General features: G+C 59.3%; 1 protein-coding gene across 4 annotated transcripts in view; it reads left to right on the forward strand.

The window, feature by feature from the left end:
* Window positions 1-23,859, forward strand: part of SCARA5 (scavenger receptor class A member 5) — a 35,492-nt gene extending 11,633 nt beyond the window's left edge. For 3 of the 4 annotated variants that reach the window (XM_032103285.1, XM_032103286.1, XM_032103284.1), the window contains 7 exons: window positions 1,269-1,397; window positions 6,764-7,438; window positions 11,259-11,339; window positions 14,667-14,765; window positions 19,081-19,134; window positions 22,212-22,403; window positions 23,605-23,859. In XM_032103285.1, coding sequence (XP_031959176.1) covers window positions 1,269-1,397; window positions 6,764-7,438; window positions 11,259-11,339; window positions 14,667-14,765; window positions 19,081-19,134; window positions 22,212-22,403; window positions 23,605-23,741 — 1,367 coding nt within the window. In that variant the 3' untranslated portion in view covers window positions 23,742-23,859. The remainder of the gene's footprint in view (window positions 1-1,268; window positions 1,398-6,763; window positions 7,439-11,258; window positions 11,340-14,666; window positions 14,766-19,080; window positions 19,135-22,211; window positions 22,404-23,604) is intronic. The other variant, XM_032103287.1, reaches the window with a different exon arrangement.

Here is a 23,859-nt window from a genome sequence, read left to right on the forward strand (position 1 = left end):
CCCAAATCCCGGCAGGGATGGTCCGGGCTGGAGATGGGAATTGCTCCTGGAAAAGGAATGAGATCCCAAATCCCGGTGGGGATGATCCGGGCTGGAGATGGGAATTGCTCCTGGACAGGGATGAGATCCCAAATCCCGGCAGGGATGGTCCGGGCTGGAGATGGGAATTGCTCCTGGAAAAGGAATGAGATCCCAAATCCCGGTGGGGATGGTCCGGGCTGGAGCTGGGAATTGCTCCTGGAAAAGGAATGAGATCCCAAATCCCGGTGGGGATGGTCCGGGCTGGAGATGGGAATTGCTCCTGGAAAAGGAATGAGATCCCAAATCCCGGTGGGGATGGTCCGGGCTGGAGATGGGAATTGCTCCTGGACAGGGATGAGATCCCAAATCCCGGCAGGGATGCTCCAGGCTGGATCCGGCCGGGATCAGCGAGGTCCCCATCCAGGAGGTTTGGATTTGGGGTTCCCCTCTCCTGTGGGATGAGGGGCTCTGGGTCGGAGCCTCGGAGCTCCAAGGAGCACAAAACACCGGGATGGAGGCACCCAGGGCTCCGGGTGGGAATTCTGGGCTCTTCCTGCATCTTCTGTCGGTGTCTCCTTGGGAACGCTCGGATCTGGGAAAGGGCTCCCAGCAATCCTGTGATCCTGCCAGGATCCAGCAGGGAATGGATCGGGTGGGAAGGGACCTGAAATCCCATCCCATTCCAGGGAGGGGACACCTTTCCCTATCCCAGGGAGCTCCAGCCTTTCCTTGGCCACTCCCAGGGATCCAGGGATTCTCTGGGAATTCCAGTCCAGCCCCTCCCCACCCTCCCAGCCGGGAATTCCTTCCCAACATCCCAGCCCAAGCTCCCCTTTCCCACTGGGAAGCCATTCCCTGCCTCCTGCCCCTCCAGCCTTTATCCCAAATCCCAGCTTTCCTGGACCCCCTTTAGGCTCGGGAAGCGGCTCCAAGCTCTCCCTGGAGCTCAGGGTTTTCCTTGCAGCTGAATCCCACAGGATTTGCCTGCTGGGAACCCCAGCCTGGAGCCATCCCAGCGGCTCCCGAGGATCCCGGAATGCTTTGGGTGGGAAGGGACCTCAAATCCCATCCCATTCCAACCCCGACCCCTTCCCCTTTCCCAGGCTGCTCCAATCCCATCCAGCCTTTCCTTGGACACTCCCAGGGATGGAGCCCCCGGTGCTGCTCCCCTCCCTCGCAGGGGTGATCCCAACATTCCCGCAGCATTCCAAGGCCTCCATCAGCCCGTGTCCCGCTCTGTCCCGCAGATCCCGGCCGGAGGATGAAGGCCTCGGGATGCTGTGGCCGGATGGGCTCCGTGGCGGCGCTGAAATATTCCGTGGTGGGACTTTACCTCCTCGTGCTCCTCATCCTGGTCGGAATCTTCATCCTGGCAGGTGAGGCCGGGCCGGCTCCTCCCGGGAGGCTCCCAGAGCCAGGAGCATCCATCCATGGGCTTGGAATCCCGGCTCGGGAGGGTTTTCCAGGCCATGCAGGGGAGGAAAAGTTGGGATCCAGCAGAACTCCAAGGAGCTCTGAGCTCCTTGGGATCAAGAGCTTGAGCCTGATCCGGCTCCGCGCGGAGCATCGGGAGCGGCCGGGATGGAATCCCTGAGGCTGGAATTGCTGCAGGGTTTGAGGGTGGAGCACTGGGAATGCTGAGGCTCGGGAGAGGTTCGGGAACTGCCTCCCATCAGCCGTTCCCAGCTGGCTTTTCCTGGGATAAGGATGATGGGATGCAGGCAGGGCGTTATCCTGGCACATTCCAGGCCTCCTGCCCCCCCTTTCCCGAATTTTGGTGAGCGCAGGGATGGCGAAGCCCCTTGGGAATGCCTGGAATTCCCACCCAGCCCCCGGGAATTACCCAGCTCATCCCGGCACACACATTCCGTGGGATCTGCGCTGCCTCAGGCTTGTTCCCCCTCCCTTGTCCTCCTGGAAGAAATTTGGGAAATTCCTGGTTTAATCCCCAATCCCAAGATTTCCCTTGATGGGTGGGAAACGCCACCTCCATGGATCAGCTCCTCATTCCCGTCCCTCCTTCCCAGCGCTTATCCCATTATCCATGGCGGGAAGGGATGTGACCCCCCCCCCCCCTTTTCCATCCCAAATTTCCCCTTGGTGTTCTCCGAGGGGTGGGAAAGGCCAGAGAAGATTTTGCCGGAATTTTGAGGCCTCTCCCAGTGATCCCTTGCCTTGCATTGTTTGGATGTTGTTGTTGTTGGCCGGCGGATCCCGGAGCGAGGGATGCCATGGATTCGGGACAAGCTCCGGTCCCGGGCTGGGCTGCAGCTCCAGGAATAACAACAACAACCTCTGGCTTCGGGAATCTTCCAATTCCCACCTCCCGGAGCGGCGGGACTGGCGGGATTCCAGGAAAACCTCAGGAAAACCACTTTGGCCCCTGGGCTGTCACCCGGAATCCTGGAAAAGGGAGGCAGAGGGACGAGGGGAATCGGCTCCGTGCTTGTGGCTTTCTGGAGGTTTGGAATTTTAAGCCAAGCCTCTGGATTTGGATGCGGCCGAGCCCTGGAATTTCGAGCTGGGTGTTTTCCGGAGGGTTTATCCCGGCTGGAAAACCGCAGGCATGGGATGGTGTGGGATAAAGGGATCGCATCCAGCCGGGAATCGCAGGGAGACAGCCTCGGGTGTCGGAGCTGGTTGGTCCTTGGAAAACCGGGAATGTTCATGGACACCTTTAATGCCGGAGGGCTCGGATTTCCTATGGAAAATCCCTTTTTGGGCTCCTGGAAACGGACACAGAGCTGGGAATTCCTCTCCAGCTCCGTGTCCCGTCCAAGGGGAAGGGGCATGGAAAGGCGCACGGAATCATGGAATGGTTGGGGTGGGAAGGGACATGGAAAGGTCCCTAATTCCATAGGGACGCTTCCCACCATCCTGGGTTGCTCCAAGCCCCATCCAACCTGCCCGGGAATGTTTTGGGGTGGGTGTGGCCAGGAATTGTTTGGGATCCCGCTGGGGCAGGTGACCGTCCTCGGAAAAGATGTTGGGAAAGGGTCAGTGTCAAAAATCCACGGAAACACTGGGAGCAGTGGGAATGGGATCTTTTCCATCCTGGAGCCAGAGTTTTCCGCATGGAGCTCAGGTGGCACCTGGGAATTCCCATTCCCTACATCCCTGTCCCTGCTCCTCCCAATCCATTAAAAAGCCTCTGAGCCTGAGGTTGGGGCTCCGATCTCCAACTTTTTCATGGAATCATTGAGGTTGGAAAACTCCTTGGACCCCCCTTGAGTCCAACCATTCCCAGCCCTGACCCGTGTCCCCACGTGCCACATCCACATGGATTTGAATCCCTCCAGGAATGGGGATTCCAGCCCCGGCCGACCTTTTCCACGAGGGAATCGTTCCTGATTCCAACCCGAGCTTTCCCCGGCAAAACTTGAGGCCGTTCCCTCTCATCATCGATCGATAACGATAAAATCCCACAGATCCCAAAGGTTTTTCCTCAAGGAATGTTTTTCCCGGTAGTTTTCCATCCTTCCCGTGGGATCTGTTCCACCTGAGCTCCTGCACCAGTCCCTCAGATCCCTCCCAGGGATGCCGGGGCCAAACTGGGATGAGCAGAGGGACCTGAACCTCGCCCTGTCCCGGGAGAGGAGCTCCCAGCCGGAATTCCGGGACATCTGGTGGGATTCATGGACAGGGATTGTAAAGATGCCTGGAAGAACCTGATTCCAGGTGGGACAGGGCCTGGAGCAGCCTGGGATAGGGGGAGGTGCCGGGATTGGAATGGGATGGGATGGAAGGTCCCTTCCCACCCAAACCATTCCATGAGTCTGGGATTCCATGGAGCTGCTGGGATGGCTCCAGGCTGCGGTTCTGGTTCTCGGCACACAAATCCCATGGGATGCGGCTCCAAGGGATTTAAGGAAAGCCCTGGGGTTCACTTGGGATCTCGGGACTCCAGGAAGGGTCTCTGTTCCCTTTTCCTCCCTTTTACTTCCCTAAAAATCCCTCTGAACGGATTCTGAGCGTCCTTCATCCCAGAATCCTGGAATCATTGGACTGGGAAGGGACATTCCATCCCATCCCATTCCATGGGCAGGGAATTCTCCCATCCCAGGTTGCTCCATTTCTCCTCCATGGAATTGTGGCGGTTCCGCTCCAGCCCAAGCCCAAAGGAAAATGGGAAGAGTTGATTTTATTTCAGGAAAAAACCCCAATTCCCGTTGTTTTTGTGGGCTTGGCTTGGAGCTTCCCAGTCTGAGGCTGAGGAATATTCCCTTGTCTGATATTCCGCTGCCCGGATCAGCATTTTTGGGATGCAGTGGGGTGCTGGGATTTGGGATTGGGATTTACTGGGCACCTGGGGCCACTGAAGGCAGGAGGTTCCCCCCAAATTCCCAGGTTTCCTCTCTGAACCCTGCCTTGAAATTCTGGGATTTGGTGCGGGGCCGGGAAGGGTTTGGAGTCTGGAATTCTCTGCCAGCTGGGATACAGAGGTGGGGGTGTCATGCTCTGGAGCTGGGGTGGGATTTCTCCCTCAGGAAGAGCCTCAGGATGTGGGATGGGGATGATCCGGAGCCGGGGTTGGTTTGTTCCCTTGGGATTCCTGGTGGCCCCGGAATGCGGGATGCAGGATTCGGGATGCGGATGCTCCAGAGTCAGGGTGGGTTTCATCCATTGGGAAGAGCCCTGGAAGCCCTTGGATAGGGATACTCTGATTTGGGTGTTTCCCTTGGGAAGAGCCCTGGCATTCCCGGGATGGGGACGTGGATGCTCCAGAGCTGGGCTGGGTGTCTCCGTTGGGAAGAGCTTTGACAATCCTTGGGTAGGGATGCTCCGGAGCACCCACATCCCCATCCCAGGAAATTCCAGGGCCTTTCCTGAGGGAGACACCCAACCCACATCCAGAGTATCCCTATCCAAGGGCTGTCGAAGCTCTTCCCAAGGGAGGAAACCCACCCCGGCTCCGGAGCATCCCCATCCCCATCGCAGGGAATTCCAGGACCCTTCCCGAGGGAGACACCCAAGCCCAACTCTGGGGTGGGTTTCCTCCCTTGGGAAGAGCCCTGGAAGCCCTGGGAGCCCTGGGATGGGGATGATCCTGAACCAGGATGGGTTTCATCCCTTGGGAAGAGCCCTGGCAGCCCTTGGGATGGGGATGATCCTGAGCCCTGGGATGGGGATGTGGATGCTCCAGAGCCAGGGTGGGTTTATTCCCTCAGGAAGAGCCCTGGCAGCCCTTGGATAGGGATGATCCTGAACCAGGGTGGGTTTCATCCCTCAGGAAGAGCCCTGGAAGCCCTCGGATAGGGATGCGGATGCTCCGGAGCCAGGGTGGGTTTCGTCCCTTGGGAAGAGCCCTGGCAGCCTTTGGATGGGGATGTGGATGCTCCAGAGCCAGGCTGGGTTTATTCCCTCAGGAAGAGCCCTGGAAGCCCTGGGATAGGGATGATCCTGAGCCCTGGGATGGGGATGTGGATGCTCCAGAGCCAGGGTGGGTTTATTCCCTCAGGAAGAGCCCTGGCAGCCCTGGGATAGGGATACTCCGGAGCTGGGTTGGGTTTGTCCCTCGGGAAGAGCCCTGGCAGCCCTTGGATGGGGGTGATCCTGACCCAGGGTGGGTTTCCTCCCTTGGGAAGGGCCCTGGAAGCCCTGGGATGGGGATGTGGATGCTCCGGACCTGGGCTGGGTTTCATCCCTCGGGAAGAGCCCTGGCAGCCCTTGGATAGGGATACTCCGGAGCTGGGTTGGGTTTGTCCCTCGGGAAGAGCCCTGGCAGCCCCGGATTTGCGGGATGTGGTTCTTGGAAGCCGCCAGCAAACCACACCCAGCGCCGAGGAAATCTGGGAGCCAGGGCCGAGCTCGGATCCAGGAGCCGCATCCAGAAGGGAAACCGGACTGTAAACAATTGAATCCAAAGCTCCGGGTGGGAAGAAGCCGGGATTGGGTCTGTTTGGAGCAAGGAAAAGCGGATGATCCCGGCAGCTGGGCTCTGGCAGAGCTCTGGAACATCGGGAACCACCTGGAAAATCCCAGGGCCGTGGCTGTCCCTCCCGAGGCAGGTGACACCTTCCAGGGACATCTCCGTCGGTGCAGTGTCCATGGAAGTGTCCAAGGAAAGGCTGGATGGGATTGGAGCCGCCTGGGATAGGGGGACGGGTCGGGGTTGGAATGGGATGGGATTTGAGGTCCCTTCCCACCCAAAGCATTCCGGGATCCTCGGGAGCCGCTGGGATGGCTCCAGGCTGAGGTTCTGTTTTCCAGCAGGAAAATCCCATGGGATTCAGCTCCAAGGAAAACCCTGAGCTCCAGGGAGAGCTTGGAGCCCCTTCCCGAGCCTAAAGGAGCTCCAGGAGAGCTGGAGAGGGATTTGGGATAAAGGCTGGAGGGGCAGGAGGCAGGGAATGGCTTCCCAGTGGGAAAGGGGAGCTTGGGGTGGGATCTTGGGAAGGAATTCCCGGCTGGGCTGGAATTCCCAGAGAAGCTGTGGCTGCCCCTGGATCCCTGGGAGTGGCCAAGGCCAGGCTGGATGGGGCTTGGAGCACGCTGGGATCACGGGAAAGTGTCCCTATCCAGGTGGAATGGGATGAGCTTTACGGTTCCTTCCAGCCCAAGCCATTCCAGGATTCTCCAGCACTTCCTCCTCCTCACCTTGGATTCCAGGAGGGGCTGATGGTGGGGAACCTTTTTGGGGTGGGAATTCCACCTCCAGGCGCCGAGGAACTGGGAACGACCTTGGGAGGATCCCACCTCCAAGGGTTCTTCCTGACCTCCTGCTGCTCTCCCTCCATCCCAGTGTCCCGGCCACAGCCGTCCCCCGAGGACCTGAAGGCGCTGCTGGGAAACGTCCACCGGCTCAACGAGACCTTCCGGGACCTGCAGCTGCAGCTGCCGCACCCCCTTCCCAAGGGCGACCTCCTGGAGCACATCTGGCGGCTCCAGGACCTCCTGCAGAACCACTCGGACTCGCTGTTCCTGCTGACGGGATCGCTCCAGAGGCTGGAGGGGCTCCTGTGGAGCCTCCAGAGCCAGGCGAGCCAGACGGACCGATCCGTGTCCCGGCTCTGGGATTCCCTGAGCCAGCAGAGCGACGCGGCCCAGCTGGAGCTGTCGCGGCTCTCCGTGGACGGCAACAGCAGCCGGCTGCTCCTGGAGCACCACGAGCGCCTCCTGGGCCACCTGGGCGGGCGGCTGGAAGCCCTGGGCGAGCAGGTGACGGTCCTGGCCGGGGCCGTGGATTCCATGAACCGCAGCTTCTCCTACGACGTCCGCGTGCACCATTCCCGGCTCCGGGACCTGCAGGGGCTCCTGGGGAACGCCAGCGCGGACGCGCGGCGGATGCGGACGGAGCACGCGGCCATGGAGCGGCAGCTGAGGCTGGAGCTGGACGTGCTCAACAACGTCACCGAGGAGCTGCGCATGAAGGACTGGGAGCATTCCGTGGCGCTGCGGAACATCTCCGTGATCCGCGGTGAGCGGAGCCCCCCGGGAGAGGGGTGGGATTGGGAATGGTCCCCGTGGTCCTGTGGGATGCGGGTCAATGCACCGGGGGTTGGAGAATCGGGGAGTTGTTGAGGTTGGAAATGCTCTCCGAGGTCCTGGAGTCCAAGCGTTGGCCACCACTGATCCATGTCCCCCCAAATCCACGTGGATTGGGATCCCTCCAGGATTGGGGGCACCAAACCTCCCTGGGTCTGTTCCAATCCTTCACAACTCTTTCCACGAAGGAATTGTTCCCAATATCCGACTAAACCTTCCCTGGCACAGCCCGAGGCCGTTTCCTCATCCCATTTCTTTTTTCCCGGGAGCAGATCCCAACTCCCACCTGGCTTCAACTTCTCATGGAGCTTTGGGGAGGGAAAAGGTCCCCCCGGAGCCTCCTTTGCTCCAGGCTGAGCCCCTTTCCCAGCTCCCTCAGCCGCTCCTGCTGCTCCAGCCCCTTCCCAGCTCCGTTCCCTTCCCTGGACACGCTCCAGCCCCTCAGGGTCTCTCCTGTCGGGAAGGGCCCAGAAGGGCCCCCATCCATCCCTGCTCAGGTGTCTCCAGCCCCTTGGACTCTCCAAATATTCCCCATCCATGGTTAGGAACAAAGCTCCCAAGGTTCCCTCAAAGATGGCAGGAAAAAACAGCTTCTCCCATCCCATCTTCTCCTCCTTTTGCACCCCCAGCCCTTCCCAAATCCCGGAATGGTTGGGGTGGGGACCTTCAATCCCATCCTATTCCAACTCCAACATCTTCCACTGGCCCAGGCTGCTCCAAGCCCCATCCTTGGACACTCCCAGGGATCCAGGGGCAGCTGCAGCTTCTCTGGGAATGCTGTGCCAGGGAAGGACACGCCCCATGGACAAACCCAGGAGGTCCCAGTGGAAGCTCCGGGGGGAGCAGGAGCGTGGGAGCAGCTCCTGTCCCGTTTCCCGCTGGTTGCACCTGCGCAGGCCCCGTGGCTGTTGCTCGTTCCTGGTGCTTCCAGCTGGAATTCCACGCTCTAGGATCCATCCCAGGGTCTGGAGTAGGGTCTGGGATCTATTCCCAGGCTCTGGAATTCCAGCTGGAAAGGCCGGGCTGGTGCCGAGGCACTTGTTCCCTTTTCCCAGCTGCTGTGGCCGATCCCCAGCAGCTCCAGGAGATCCATCCCCCTGGAACACCAACAGCTCCGGGGGGTCCTTTCCCTCATCCCTTGGGGATGTTGGCTCCTGATCCCTGGTTTTGGGATGCTGGGATCACCCTAACCCCAACTACTGCGATGTTTCCGTATTTCCCCCCTCCTCGGATCCCTCTTTTCCCTCCCCATCCATGGGAATGATGTCACCTGCTCTGGGATGAAGCCACCAAGGATGGGATCCATCACGGAGCCCAACAGCCCTGGAACCGCTTTATCCCAAAACAAATCCCTTGGCAAGGGCCAGCACCGGATTTAGCAGCCCTGACACATTCCTGGCATCCCAAGCTTCCCTCTGTTCCCATCCCATGGATAATTTTGGAGGCCTTGTGCCCAGCTGGCTCCATCCCAGCTCCAGCTGTCCTTGGGTGAGTCCGCCGTGTTCCCGGACGGATTTGGCTGAGCCATTCCCTGCCTGCCTCGGGGGCCCTTTTCCTTCTCCCAGATCCTCAGCTCTCCCGGCCTCTGGATCCTGGATCCTGGATTTGGGTGATGGTGGCTTGGGAAGCTCGCCGGGCTCCTCTCCAGCATCCAAGGATTGCTCCAAGCACCTCCCGGGGCTCGGGAAGGACAACACAGAGGAATTTTGGGGTCTTGGGAGTCACCGGGTGGGAGAATTCCCGGGATCCACTGCCCACCTGGATCTGCTGGTGCAATCCCTGGGTGGGATCCCAGCAGGTCCCAAGGGTGACAGGACAGTCCCATCCATCAGAAAATCCTGGGATTGGAGGGTGGGAAGCTGGGATGCAGCAGGAATGGGATTTCCGGGGTGCGAACCTCAGGAGCTGCGGGGTGGGAACAGCTGGGAATGGTCGGGAGCCTCTCCCAGCCGCCCTTCCCAGTTTTCCTTCAGCCCAGCCGCTCCCCATGTCCCATCCCAACAGCTGCTCCCGGGGATGGGAGGATGGGACCATCCCTGGCAGGATCCTGGAAAAACCGCGGCTGCCCCATCCCTGGAAGTGTCCATTCCCAGCATCTGGAGCTCATTCCCTGGGATCTGGGATCCATCCCTGGGGTCTGGAGTCCATTCCCTGAGTCTGGAGTCAATCCACAGGGTCTGGAGTCCATTCCTTGGGATCTGGGATCCATCCCTGGGGTCTGGGGCCCATTCCCTGAGTCTGGAGTCAATCCACAGGGTCTGGAGTCCATTCCGTGGGATCTGGGATCCATCCCTGGGGTCTGGGGCCCATTCCCAGGGCCTGGAGTTCATCCCCAGGATCCAGGATCCATCCCCAGGGTCTGGAATCCATTCCCTGGGTCTGCAGCTCATCCCTGGGATCTAGGATCCATCCCCAGAATCTAGGATCCATTCCCAGGGTCTGGAATCCATCCTTAGGATCTGGCGTTCATCTCCGTGATCTAGGATCCATCCCGAGGGTCTGAGGTCCATTCCTGGGATTTGAGTCCATCCCCAGGATCTGGAGTACATTCCCAAGGTCTGGGGTCCATCTCCACGCTCTAGGATCCATCCCAGGGTCTGGAGTAGGGTCTGGGATCTATTCCCAGGCTCTGGAATCCATCCCCAGGGTCCAAAGTCTTTCCACAGGGTCTGGGGTCCCTTCCCAGGGTCTGGGGTCCCTTCCCAGGATTTGGGGTCCATTCCCAGGATTTGGGGTCCATCCCTACATCCCCTCAGCCCCCGGAGCTGTTCATTCCCTGGGAAGAGGCAGCCAGGGCCAGTGATTCCATCGTTCCCATCGCCCTCTCCTGTCCCTGTCCGTCTCCATCCCGGGACGTTTCCTGGCCTCACGTCAGGATCCCGTTCCGGATCCCGCTCCAGATCCCGTTCTGGATCCCACTCTGGATCCCGCTGATTCCTACAGAGCATTCCCAGATCCCTGATCCTGATCCATTAGCGCTGTGCCCATCCTGGCTACTCCTGACCCTTTTCCATCGCCCACAGCCCTGGCTGGATCTCAGCTTCCCGAATTCCTGCCTTGTAGGATTTCTAGGAAAACACTTCCCAATCCTCCCCCGGGATGGGTGGGAATGACTTCCCGGCCTCTCCCCACCCTGGTTTCTCTCATCCCAGGAGTCTTTTTGTTTCCCATTATTTTTCTCTTCAAATTCCTTCTTCCCATTGTTTCGGCTCCCGATTATTTCCAGCTTTGGGGATTTCACCCTTTGCAGGATGAGGGAGGAAACCTCGGACTGGGATTTTCTGCTCTTTCCTGGGATTCGACCAGAATCCTGCTGTCAATTCTCTCCTAAAGGATCATCTCCAGAATTCCCAAAGGATCAGCCCAGCTGGACACAAGGAAACTGTCCCTAATGGACAATCCTTAAAATCCTTCCCAACCCCCGAAATTCCATGATTCTGTGAACATTCCCAAAAGGCAATTTTTTCCCCCTGATTTCTTGCACTTATTCCACTGGGAACATCCCAACTTCTGGCCAAAAGGAGAATTCCCGGAGTCAGCTTCCAGGTGAATTCTCCTGGCACTCGGAGCAGGTCGGTGGAGCCCAGTTTGGAATTTAATATCCGAAAACCCCAAAAATTCAAAACCACGGAAAACCGCTCCGGCAGCTCCTTTGTCCCTGCGTTGCTCCTGTGCTTCTTGGAGATCCCTGGATCTCCCGCTGCGCATTCCTGAATCCGGGATGGGATTCCCGCCCTCCTGTTGTGTTCCAGGGCCACCGGGACCCAAAGGAGACCGAGGCACGGAAGGGGTGGAGGGAGAGCCCGGACTTCCCGGCCTTCCCGGGCTCCGAGGTAAGGAAAACATTCCCGGTGTCCGGAAAATCCCCCAAAATCCCATCCCGAAATAACCCGGCGGATCCAAAGCCAACGGGACAACTCCCGCTGACTTCCCGACCTGTCCCGTGGGATGTCCCGAGGGAGGTGGGGATGGATCTGCTCTCCCGGATCCTGGAACATCGGTCCTGGAGAGAAAAATGTCATCGCCCACCCGGCTCCAGGAGGATCCGGGCTGATATTCCCGGATTCCAGCGTCTCCCAGGCAGGCTGGAGCAGGAGTTGGGCACCCCACTCCCAAACTGATCCTCCCAAGGCACCAGAGCTGGAATTGCTGCTGGATCCCCCCAGCAGATCCCGGGAACTCCGAGGCTTTTCCAGGATGTTTCTTCCAATGTCAGTAACGCCGAGGTTTTTTCCCCCCCTTCTTAATTCCATTGGTTTCGGGAGGAATTCCATTGGAAGCCACCAGAGGACATTCCCACCCTGAGGAAGACTCAGCTCCAGCTGTTTCTGGTTTTAAGGGATCCCTGGGAATGCTGGCTCTGCTTCCGAGGGCAGAGGTGGTGCAGGATCCCACCGGGAATGACTCTGTGCCCCCGGAGGTGTGATGGGATCCATCCCGCCGGGAGCTCCGATCCGCTCGGATCCCGGAGGTGATGGAGCTCCAGGGCCAAGCTGAGGGCCGGATCCAGGTTTGGATTCATATCCAGATCAAGGTCCAGGTTCAGGTCCAGCACAAGGCCAGGTCCAGACCTAAGTCCAGGTCAAGGTCCAGATCCAGGTCCAGACCCAGATGTGGGTCCAGGTCCAAGACCAGATCCAGGTTTGGATCCATATCCAGGTCAAACTCCAGGTCCAGATCTAAATCCAGATCCAAGTCCAGGTCAAGGTCCAGGTCCAAGACCAGGACTAGGTCCGGGTCCAGGTCAAGCTCCAGCTCCAGATCTGGATCCAGGTCAAAGTCCAGGTCTATGTCAAGGTCAAGGTCTGGATCCAGATCCAGCTCAAGCTCCAGCTCCAGATCTGGATCCAGAACCAGGCCCAGAACCAGATCGGGATTCAGATCCAGGTCCAGGTCAAGGTCCAGAACCAGATGCAGATTCAGGTCCAGATCCAGAACTGGATCCAGGTCCAGATCCAAGTCCAGATCCAGACCCAAAGCCAGGTCCAAGTTGAGGTCCAGGATCAGGACCAGATCCACGTCCAGGATCGGGTTCAGATCCAGGTCCAAGTCCAGGTCCAGACCCATTCCTGTTATCCCCTGCTCCAAACCCACCCCATCGGACTCTGGATGGCAGAGGCAGGTCCAGATCCAGGACCAGGACCAGATCCAGGTCCAGGTCCAGGAGCAGATCCAGATCCAGATCCAAATCCATCCCTGGTATCCCCTGCTCCAAGGACTCTGGGGCACCCTGCCCCTGCTGGGATTGCTTTGGGCTCAAACCCTCGGATTTTGGGATCGCTCCTTCCCAGGCCCAGCCAAGCGAGGCAGAGCCAGCCTGGAAATCCGATCTCCCTCGGACAGCCCCTCCAGCTGCCCGAGCTCCTCATCCTTCCCAGCTGGAATTTCTGGCGCTGATGGATTCGTGGCTGTTTTTCTTGGGTGTGACAGCCCTCGGAGTTACTTTGGCTCTTTTCCTCGCTTTTCCTTTTTTTCCCCCATTTTTTTCCTCGTTCAGACAGAAAAACAAAACAATCCCAGGAGGGTTCACCTTCAGGAGGAGCTGTGGGAAGAGCCACGGTTTTTAGGTCTTTTCCTGGAGTTTTTCGGGATGTGGGCGCGACCCTTCAGAGCTGAGAAGGTCGGGTTCAGGTGTATCCCCGGAAAATCCCACGGAAAATCCGCTCCCCTGCCCCTGCCCCACAGAAATCCAGGTCCTGAGCCCTCCTCGGGATGGACACGGCAAGGAAAGATTGGAGCTCAGGATAATCCCCACCGGAGCTGGGGCTGGAATTGCTCCTGGTGGCTTTTTTCCTCCTAAACCAGAGGAAAATCGGGAGTTTGGTAAAGCCCAGCCCAGGACGGGCGGGAGGAGCGGTGCCAGGGGAATCCAGGGCTCTCTCCCCATGGATGGAGCCAGGCTTGGATGCTGGAGGAGCTTCGGATCCGAGCCCAGCTCAGGCTCGGGATGAGGCCCTGTGGGATCATTCCAGGGGGATCATCCCGAGGTCCCACCAGATCCCGTCTCCAGCACAGGGGTCCTGCCCTCCACCCCAGATCCACAACTGGATCCAGGTCCAGGTTGGGGTCCAGACCCAGACCCAGATCCAGGTCCAGGTCAACGTCCAGTTCCAGGATCAGGATCATGTCCATGATCAGATCCAGATCCAAGACCAGATCCAGGTCTAGGTCAAAATCCAGTTCCAGGACCAGGAGCAGATCCGGGTCCAGGTTCAGGTGGAGGTCTAGGACCAGATGCAGATCCAGGTCCAGATCCACATCTGGATGCAGGTCAATGTCCAGTTCCAGGATCAGGTCCAGTTCCTGATCCAGATCCAAGTCCAGATGCAGACCCAGGTCCAGTTCCAGGACCAGGATCAGGTCCAAGACCAGATCCACGACTGGATCCAGGTCCAGGTCAAGGTCCAGGATCAGGAGCAGATCCAGGACAAGGATCAGGTCCAAGATCAGATCCACAGCTGGATCCAGGTCCAGGATCAGGACCAGATCCAATTCGAGGACCAGGATCAGGTTTACAACCAGGTCCAGATCCAGGACCAGATCCAGGTCAAGGTCCAGATCCAGGACCAGATCCAGGTCAAGGTCCAGTTCCAGAACCAGGTCCAGGACCAGATCCAGGTCCAGTTCTAGAACCAGTTCCAGGACCAGATCCAGGTCCAGGTCAAGGTCCAGGACCAGATCCAGATCCAGGTGCAGGTCCAAGTGCCACGTGGATGGAGGTCACCTCCAAGGCTTGGCTGTGTCCCCTGCGAAGGAATTCCCAGACTACTGCCCCAATTCCCACCTCCCGGAGCTCGGGAATGCTCACATCAGGGGGTTTCATCCAGCTCCTTCTCCAAGAAACATCCGACCCCCCTGGACAGCACGGACTCCTGGGCTCACGGGGGGCACATCTCGATTCCTTGGGATCTCTTCCCCTCCCCGGATCCCGCTTTTCCTTCCTTGTTCTCCAGCTTCGGCTCCCAGTTGCCTCCATCCGAGCTTTAGGATGCTCAGAGCTTCCTTAGCACCCGGATAAATCCATCCCGTATCCCAGAGAAGTGCAGGAAAAGGATGGCCCGGACTCTCCGGCGTCTCCCGGTTTTCCTGGACTCCCGGCACATCGGGATTGTGGAATTCTGCTGAAAGCGGCTCATTTTGTGTCCTCGTCCTCATTCCAGGGCTTCCCGGGGAGCGGGGCCCCCCCGGCCCACGCGGATTGAAGGGCGATCAGGGAGACCTCGGCCCTCGCGGCCCCACGGGAATGCGCGGATTCAAAGGTACGGACACGGCTTCCGGCTGGGATCCGCGAGCAAACGGGCTCCGGAGAGCCCGGGATGAGGGGCAGAGTCATGGAGGGGAGAGTGGGGGATCCTCTGGCTCGGGAACCACCCGGAGCTCCTGGAGGAACGGGAATCCCAAAAATTCCTACGCCAAGACCGTTCCATTGAGGAGCAGCAGTGGAGAGGGCCGGGCTCGGAGGGAACGGATGGATTTGGGATGTCCTCCCATTCCATGGGCTCCGTGAGGACCTCCCGGGCTGTGCTCCCACTCTTGGTTCCGGCAGGGATTCGGGAATCGTCTCCTGTTTGTTTTCTGGGCCATTCCTGGCTTGCTCTGGTTTCCCAACTTCCCACACCCGGGAAAACTGTGGGAGTAGGAAGCGGCCGCGCCAGGATTTAGCGGGACACGGCCGTCCCTGGACACCTGGGATGGGAAACTCCGTGCCACAACCAAAACCGGGATTGGCAGTCCCAAAAAATGCCCTTTGAGCCTCAAAATTCCTGCTGGGGAGGCAGGAAGGGAAAACCGGGAGTGGCTTGGATTTGGCATCGGGTGGGAAGGGACCCTAAAGATCCTTTAATTCCTGCCCTCCCAGGTTGCTCCAGGAGGTTGGAAAACCCCTGGATACATCCCCAGAGCAGCGGGAACAGGGATTTTCTCACTGGCCCATGCTGAGAACTCCTTAAACCCCAAATGATCCCAAAAATCCCGGGCTGCTCGAGTTGGGATTCCCCAGCCTGATGCCGGATTTGCTCTGCGAAGAATCATGGAATTGTTGAGGTTGGAAAAGTTCTCCAAGGCCAACCATTCCCAGCCCTGCTCCGTGGCCCCCAGGTGCCACATCCCCATGGATTCCAACCCCTCCGGATTGGACTCGATGGTCTCCGGGGGCTTTTCCAACCTTAACAATTCCGTGACCACCTCAAAGCCGCGGGAGGTTCCCGCCGGGAGGAGGAGCCATTCCCAGATCCCGTCAGCATCCCGGGGATCCCTCCTGTCCCACACGGATGGGGGTCACTGCCAGCGCTCCGGTGTCCATCCCCACCTCCCTCCCCCCGGAGATCGGGAACGTTGGGCTCAGGGGTTCATCCAACCCCTTTTCCAAGGAAAATCCAACCCCTCTGGCAGCATTTGGGCACTTTAGGGGATTCTCTGGGATTTATGGGAAGCAGACCCGGAGGCGGGCACGGATCCAAAGCCAGGCTTTGCCTTAAATCCCACGTTTCTGCAGGACTTGTCTTACCCTGCTCTGGGGACCTCCGAGCACAGGAGGCCTCGGTTCCCTGGGAATTGCATCCCAGGAATCCTGGAATGGGGTTTTTAGGTGTGGAGGAGGCTCCTCATGGAAAATTCCAGGTTTAAACCTCTCCCAGAACAGCTTTTCCCACAGCAGATTCCTGAGTCTTTTCCCTTGCTGGTGTTTTCCCATTTTGGATGGATTTTCCCTCAAAATGACCTCGGTGGAGGATTTTTTTTTTTTTTCCCCCCCTCCATTCCAAATGGGAAAAATTCTTCTGGGAAGTGAGGACAGGTCCGTCCTCCCCCACTTTTCCATGGAAAAGGTTGTGCAGGGAATACACTCAGGAGGAAACGGCAGGAAAAACTCAAGGTGGGGTCGGTGATTTAGGGATAAACTGGGGGGAAAAGAGAAAATTCCTTCTGAACATCCCTGGGGAGGAGTTTTTGGGAATGTTCCTGGAGGATTTTGGGGAGCCGTCAATCCCTGCAGATCCATGGGAAGGGCTGAGGGTCTCTGTCCCTGTGTCTGGCCCTAAATTCTGTGTGCAATCCCAAAAAAAAAAAAGACGGGAAAATGGCCCGGAACACCTTGGAGCTTGCTGGGGAAGACCAGGAGAGGCTTCTCCCAAATTCCCGGGCTCTGTCCCAGCCCTGGGGCTCTCTCCGGGCTCACAGGGAATCTGATCCCATTTTTGGGATGTTCTCCAGCCCCAACACCTCGGGGAGCCGGAGTCACCAAGTTATTCCCACCAGAGAATTCCCGGGAAGAGAGGAGAGATGGGAAAAGGGGGAAAGAAGGAGAAGGAGAGGCTGGGGCTGCCTCTGGATCCCGGGAAGCGTCCGAGGAAAGTTTGGAGCAGCCTGGGATCATCGTGGGGTTGGAATGGGATGGGATTGAAGGTCCCAACGCATTCCGGGATTCCCGGATTATTGCTGCTCTCGGGGAGGTACCTGGGAAAAGTTGGGGATTCAGGGATGGGAATTCTCTTCCACCTCCCCCGATGATCCCAGGCTGCTCCAAGCTTTCCCTGGACACTGCCAGGGATCCAGGGGCAGCCACAGCTTCTCTGAGAATTCCAGCCCAGCCGGGAATTCCTTCCCAAGATCCCAGCCCAAGCTCCCCTTTCCCACTGGGAAGCCATTCCCTGCCTCCTGCCCCTCCAGCCTTTATCCCAAATCCCAGCTCTCCTGGAGCCCCTTTAGGCTCGGGAAGCGGCTCCGAGGATTCCCTGGATCCTTCCCTTCTCCAGGTGAACATTCCCAGCTCTCCCAGCCCCGGGAGCAGCTCCGTGGCCTCCTCTGGAATGGCTCCTTCGGGAGTCGGGATCCCAGAGCTGGAGCAGAGGGGCCGATCCCCCTTTCCCTGCTGCTCAGACTTTGGGATCCCCCCAAGACGAGGCCGCTTCCCGGATCATTCCCACCTCTCCCTCCCCCATTTTGGGGACGAACCCATCAAACCCGGAATTTTGCCTTCCCAATCCCCTTTTCCCTGTGCCGGCCGGGCTGGATGTGAGGAGCCGGGGCTGCTCCAGCGTCCCGACCCCATCCCGTGCCGGAGCCGCATCCCTGGCCCCATTCCCGCTGCCGAGGGGGGGTTTCCATCTGGATCCCATCAGCTCCAGGCCGCTTTCCCTCATCCCACGCAGCTGCGCCCGCCCGCGGGACCAATCCCGCTCTCGCGGAGCCTCCCAGGGAAAGGGCAGGAATTTCCTGCCCGGCTCTTTTTTTCCTTGGGGATCGTTTGAGATCCGATGTTTTCCTTTTTCCCGGATTCCGGAGCCGCTCCGGGCGTTGTTTGTTGTTCCTGGAGACCGAGGAGGAGCAGGAGAAGCATCCCTGACCCCTTCCCTTGGGCTCAGGCCGGGTTCACCCTCGCTCGGGGCCTGGAAAACCGGGAATGAGGGAGGAGGAACGTCCAGGAGAGCCAAGGAATGACGGAGCTCGTTAGCGAGGTCGTTACGGGATATGGGATCATTTTTGGGATGTGGGATCCTTCCCGGGACATCGAACGGGCGCGGCCGTTCCGGCAGCTGCTCCCGACCCCCGGCATCGCCCTTTTCCATGGATCCGGGGCTGGGAGCAGCGAAGCTCCTCGGGAGGAGGGATCGGAGCTTCCTCGGGGATTTGGGGGGAAGCCACATCCCCACCCCGGCCCCAAAGCGAAGCGGTTTTAGCCCCAAAATGGGATTTTCATGCCCAATTTGGGATCTTCAGCCCCGATTTGGGATTTTCAGCCCCAAAATGGGATTTTCACCCCTACATTGGGATTTTTCAGCCCCTAAATTGGGATTTTTCACCCCTAAATTGGGATTTTCGCCACTAAACTGGGATTTTCAGCCCCAAAATGGGATCTTCACACCCAGTTTGGGATTTTCACCCCTAAATTGGGATTTTCACACCCCAAAATGGGATTTTCATCCCCTAATTGGGATTTTCAGCCCCGATTTGGGATTTTCACCCCTAAATTGGGATTTGCAGCCCCGAAATGGGATTTTCATCACCTAAATTGGGACTTTCAGTCCCAAAATGGGATTTTCATCCCCTAATTGGGATTTTCACGCCCAAAATGGGATTTTCACGCCCAAAATGGGATTTTCAGCCCCAAAATGGGATTTTCAGCCCCAAAATTGGGATTTTCAGCCCCAAAATTGGGATTTTCACGCCCAAAATGGGATTTTCACGCCCAAAATGGGATTTTCATGCCCAATTTGGGATTTTCAGCCCCAAAATTGGGATTTTCATGCCAAATTTGGGATTTTCACCCGTTAATTAGGATTTTCATCCTGAATTTGGGATTTTCATCCCCTAATTGGAATTTTCAGCCTCCAAATGGGATTTTCACCCCTAAATTGGGATTTTCACCCCCAAATCCAGGCTTTTGTTGCTTTATGGGGTCTGCAGTCCGGAATGGGCTCTTCGGGATGGGGGAATTCCAGGACCGCCAGCCCCTTCTTCTCCCCACCGCCACAGGGACGCATTCCCGGAGGATTTTTGGGATTTCCCATCCTGCCGTGCCGTCCCTCTGGAGCAGGGACGGGAAATTCCAACAATTCCGGCTCTTTCTCCTCGCAGGCGACCGCGGCCCCAAAGGGGACAAGGGCGACCGAGGCGCTGCTGGTGGCACAGGTGAGTTCCGGGTGGTCTCCAGGGCGATCCCAGCACGGATTTTGTGGAATTCTTTGGGAATTAGGAGCCGGAGGGGGGGGGTGGGGGGGGGGTGGGAATTCCTGATGCAAAGATGCTGGGAAAACCATCCCGGGGTTTTTCCTGCGCGGGCGAGGAGGAGCCGGAGCCGGAGGGAGGTGGGAGGGATGGTGGGATCGGGAAAGGACCGGGAATGCCGGAGGGAAGAGGTCGGGAATGCCGGTGGTTTCCTCCGGGCTTGGGACACCCTTCCAGCCACTCCAGGGATATTCCAGCCTGGGGACATTCCCAAGGAATCCCAGGGATCTCCCAGCCTGGGGACATTCCCATGGAATCCCAGGGATATCCCAGCTTGGGGACATTTGTCCTGGAATTCCAGGGATATCCGAGTTTGGGGACATTCCCGAGGAATCCCAGGGATATCCCAGCTTGGGGACATTTATCCTGGAATTCCAGGGATATCCCAGCCTGGGGACATTTGTCCTGGAATCCCAGGGATATCCCAGCTTGTGGACATTTCCCATGGAATCCCAGGGACATCTGATCCTGGATTTTGGAGGATTCCCAGGAATTGCAGGCTCCAAAACCGCCCCGGGCTGGGCTGGAACTGGTTTGGGAGGGGATTTTTTGGGAATTCTTGGCTTTTCCGAGCTCTCCAAGCAGAGGCCATGGAAGGGCCGTGGCCGGGATGAGCTCCATGGATTTCTGCGGAGCCCTGGCCCTGATTTCTGGGAACATCCCGGCCCCGGCTGGATCCGTGCCCTGGCTGCCCAACCCTTCCCATGATGAGACCGGGATCCCGGAGCGGGAATGAGGACTTTGGGAATGCCGAGCTGCTCCTGGGTTCTCACTCCAGGGAACGGGGGCGGCTCTGGAGGCAGAGCCAGAGGCTCCATGTGGGAATTGGCTCCATGTGGGAATTGGCTCCATGTGGGGATTGGCTCCGTGTGGGAATTGGCTCCATGTGGGAATTGGCTCCATGTGGGAATTGGCTCCGTGTGGGAATTGCGCCTTCCGGGGGCTCCGCGTCCCGCTGAGCCGCTGCTTTCCCGGGGATTTCCCTTGGGATGCTCCAGGGGGTGGAGGGACAATGATCCCAAAGCCACGGAATTCCCGGGAGCCGGGAGAGGAGGCGGGAAAGGCTCCCGGAACGCGCGGAGCCGGGCGGGTGAAGGAAAAGCGCCGCTCCCTTTGGGATCCCGGTTTTCCCTGGCCTCATCCCTGGAGCTGGGCGGTCCCGGAGCCCGCGGGGTTGGTTTGGCAGGAGCGGCTCCAGGAATTCTCTGGAGCTCCAGGAAAGTGTCCGGCTCCATCCAGGCCTGGAACGACAGCTGGGATGGGCCGGGAGCGGTTCCATGGGCGGGAGGAGATCCCGGGAACGGGGATGGGGCGGAGGTCGCAGCATCCCAAACAATCCCCGGGATGCGGGCAGGGACAAGGGCGGGGAGGAGGCTCCGGGATTCATCCCTCCGGACCCGCCGGCATTCCAGAGCCGTGTCCCGAGCCTGACCCCGGCCGGCCCGGGAGGAGGGGGATGGATCCGGGGCCATGGAAGGACTTCGTGTCCTGGAGGCCAGCGGGAGACGAGGCCCCGCTGGGAACGAGCCAGGGAAAACCCGGAGCCTGAAACCCGGGAAAAACAGCTCTGGGAATTCCGGCCGGATCCCAAAATGTTCCGTTAACCCCGCAGGTGCCGGCTCCGGGAGCAGGGAACGGGGTGGGAATGGCGGGAGAGGGAAAAGCCGGGTCCTCCCATCCCGGGCTGGTGGGAGCAGGGTGGACATTCCCAAACCTCTGCTGGACATTCCCACCCTCTGCCGGACATTCCCACCCTCTGCTGGACATTCCCAAACCTCTGCCGGACATTCCCACCCTCTGCCGGACATTCCCAAACCTCTGCTGGACATTCCCAAACCTCTGCTGGACATTCCCACCCTCTGCTGGACATTCCCAAACCTCTGCTGGACATTCCCAACCCCTGCCGGACATTCCCAAACCTCTGCTGGACATTCCCAAACCTCTGCTGGACATTCCCAACCCCTGCCGGACATTCCCAACATCTGGTGGACATTCCCAAACCCTCTGCTGGACATTCCCAACCCCTGCCGGACATTCCCAACCCCTGCCGGACATTCCCAACCTCTGCTGGACATTCCCAAACCCTCTGCTGGACATTCCCAACCCCTGCCGGACATTCCCAACCCCTGCCGGACATTCCCAAACTTCTGCTGGACATTCCCAACCCCTGCTGGACATTCCCAACCCCTGCTGGACATTCCCAACATCTGCTGGACATTCCCAAACCTCTGCTGGACATTCCCACCCACTGCTGGACATTCCCAACCCCTGCCGGACATTCCCAACCCTGCTGGACATTCCCAACATCTGCTGGACATTCCCAAACCTCTGCTGGACATTCCCACCCACTGCTGGACATTCCCACCCTCTGCTGGACATTCCCAACATCTGCCGGACATTCCCACCCACTACCGGACATTCCCAACCTCTGCTGGACATTCCCACCCACTGCCGGACATTCCCAACCTCTGCTGGACATTCCCAACCCCTGCTGGACATTCCCAAACTTCTGCTGGACATTCCCAACCCCTGCTGGACATTCCCAACCCTGCTGGACATTCCCAAACCTCTGCTGGACATTCCCAACCCTGCTGGACATTCCCAACATCTGCTGGACATTCCCAACCTCTGCCGGACATTCCCACCCACTGCTGGACATTCCCAAACCTCTGCCGGACATTCCCAAACCTCTGCCGGACATTCCCACCCATGGTTGGACATTCCCAGCCTGGGAGATGTCACATCCCTGGAACCGGCACCATGGATGTCACCATCCCTTGGAGATGTCACCATCCCTGGAGATGGCACCATCTCTTGGGATGTCACCATGGATGTCACCATTCCTTGGGATGGCACCATGGATGGCACCATGGATGGCACCATCCCTGGAGATGCCACATCCCTTGGAGATGCCACATCCCTCGGAGATGGCACCATCCCTTGGGATGCCACCATGGCTGACCCCGGCATTCCCGCGGCAGCTCCGCAGGAGGGCTCCGTCCGCCTGGTGAACGGCTCGGGGCCGCACGAGGGCCGCCTGGAGATCTTCCACGAGCGCCGCTGGGGCTCCGTGTGCGACGACGGCTGGGACGGCCGCGACGGCGACGTGGCGTGCCGCATGCTGGGCTTCCGCGGCGCCGCCGACGTCTTCCGCATGGCGCGCTTCGGCCAAGGTGGGCACCCGGGAACGCGGCTCCGTCCCGGGAACGCGGCACCGCGACGGCTCCCCAGGGAATGGGGCCGTTCCCGACGCTGCCGGAGCTCCGGGAGAGTTCGGATGACGGGGATGGGGTGGGGTTTTGGGGTGTGGGGGTTGGATTTGGTGCCGATGGATCTCATCCGACTCTGGAGATTCCGGAATTGCTTTGGATTCCTTGAGTCGGTGCTGGAGGTTCTCGGGGCTGGTAGATCCCGAAAAAGCCGCTCCGGGAGTGCAGCCGGAGCCTCGCGGAGCTGCCGTCCCTCATTCCCGCCTCGGGAGGCCTCGGGATGGGTTTTCCCACCACTGCTCCGTGCTCCGTCCAGCCCGGCCTAGGACATTCCAGGGATCCAGGGGCAGCCAGAGATTCCCTGGGAATTCCAGCGCAGCCGAGAATTCCTTCCCAAGATCCCAGCCCGAGCTCCCCTTTCCCAGGGAAATCCCTCCATTCCCGCCTCTCCCAGCCTGCCATTGGATCCAGCCCCAGCCCGACTCCTCCGCGGGAAGGAATTCCGGCCTCCAGGCCCTTCCCTGGGAATCTCGGCACTCCAGGAAGGCTCTCCCTTCCCTTTCCCATCCCCGACTTCCAGAAAAACCCCTGGCCATGGATTCGGAGCCTCCTGCATCCCACAATCCCGGAATGCTTTGGCTGGGATCCACGCAGCTTCAATCCCATCCCATTCCAAGGCCGGCACCTCCCCCGATGATCCCAGGCTGCTCCAGCCTTTCCTTGGGCCCTGCCAGGGATCCGGGCATTCCCTGGGAATTCCAGCCCAGCCGCGAATTCCTTCCCAAGATCCCGCCCCAAGCTCCCCTTTCCCACTGGAAGCCATTCCCTGTTTCCCATCCCTTTATCCCAAATCCCAGCTCTCCCGGTGCCCCTTTAGGCTCGGGAAGCGCCTCCGAGGATTCCCTGGATCCTTCTCTTCTCCAGCCGAACATTCCCATTCTCCCCACACATTTTGCCCGTGCCCCATTCCCAGCCGCGCCCCCCCAAATCCCAGGAATACCCGGCAAAACCTCAGGAACATCCCAGAAATCCCCACCCTCGGGATCCACCATTCCCGGGCCTCTTCCCACCCCAGCGACCTCTCCGAGCGCCGGGATCGGGGCCGTTCCCGGGATCCGCTCGGGGAGCTCCCGGTGGATCCATGGATCTTCCCGACCCTCTGCAGGCACCGGGAAGATTTGGATGGACGACGTCTCCTGCTCGGGCACCGAGGATTCCCTGGAGCTCTGCGGATTCTCGGGATGGGGCCGCACCAACTGCGGCCACGCCGAGGACGCCGGCGTGCGCTGCCTGACCCCCTGAGCCGCCCCAAACCCCAAACCCCAAACCCCAAAGGGGCCGCGGGGCTCATCCCAAGCCCTGGATCCCGACCGGGAATGGGATCATCCCGAGGGAAATAAAGGCGCTGATTCGTCCCTGG

This window comes from Corvus moneduloides, chromosome 3, assembly GCF_009650955.1.
Source record: "Corvus moneduloides isolate bCorMon1 chromosome 3, bCorMon1.pri, whole genome shotgun sequence".
NCBI lineage: Eukaryota > Metazoa > Chordata > Aves > Passeriformes > Corvidae > Corvus > Corvus moneduloides.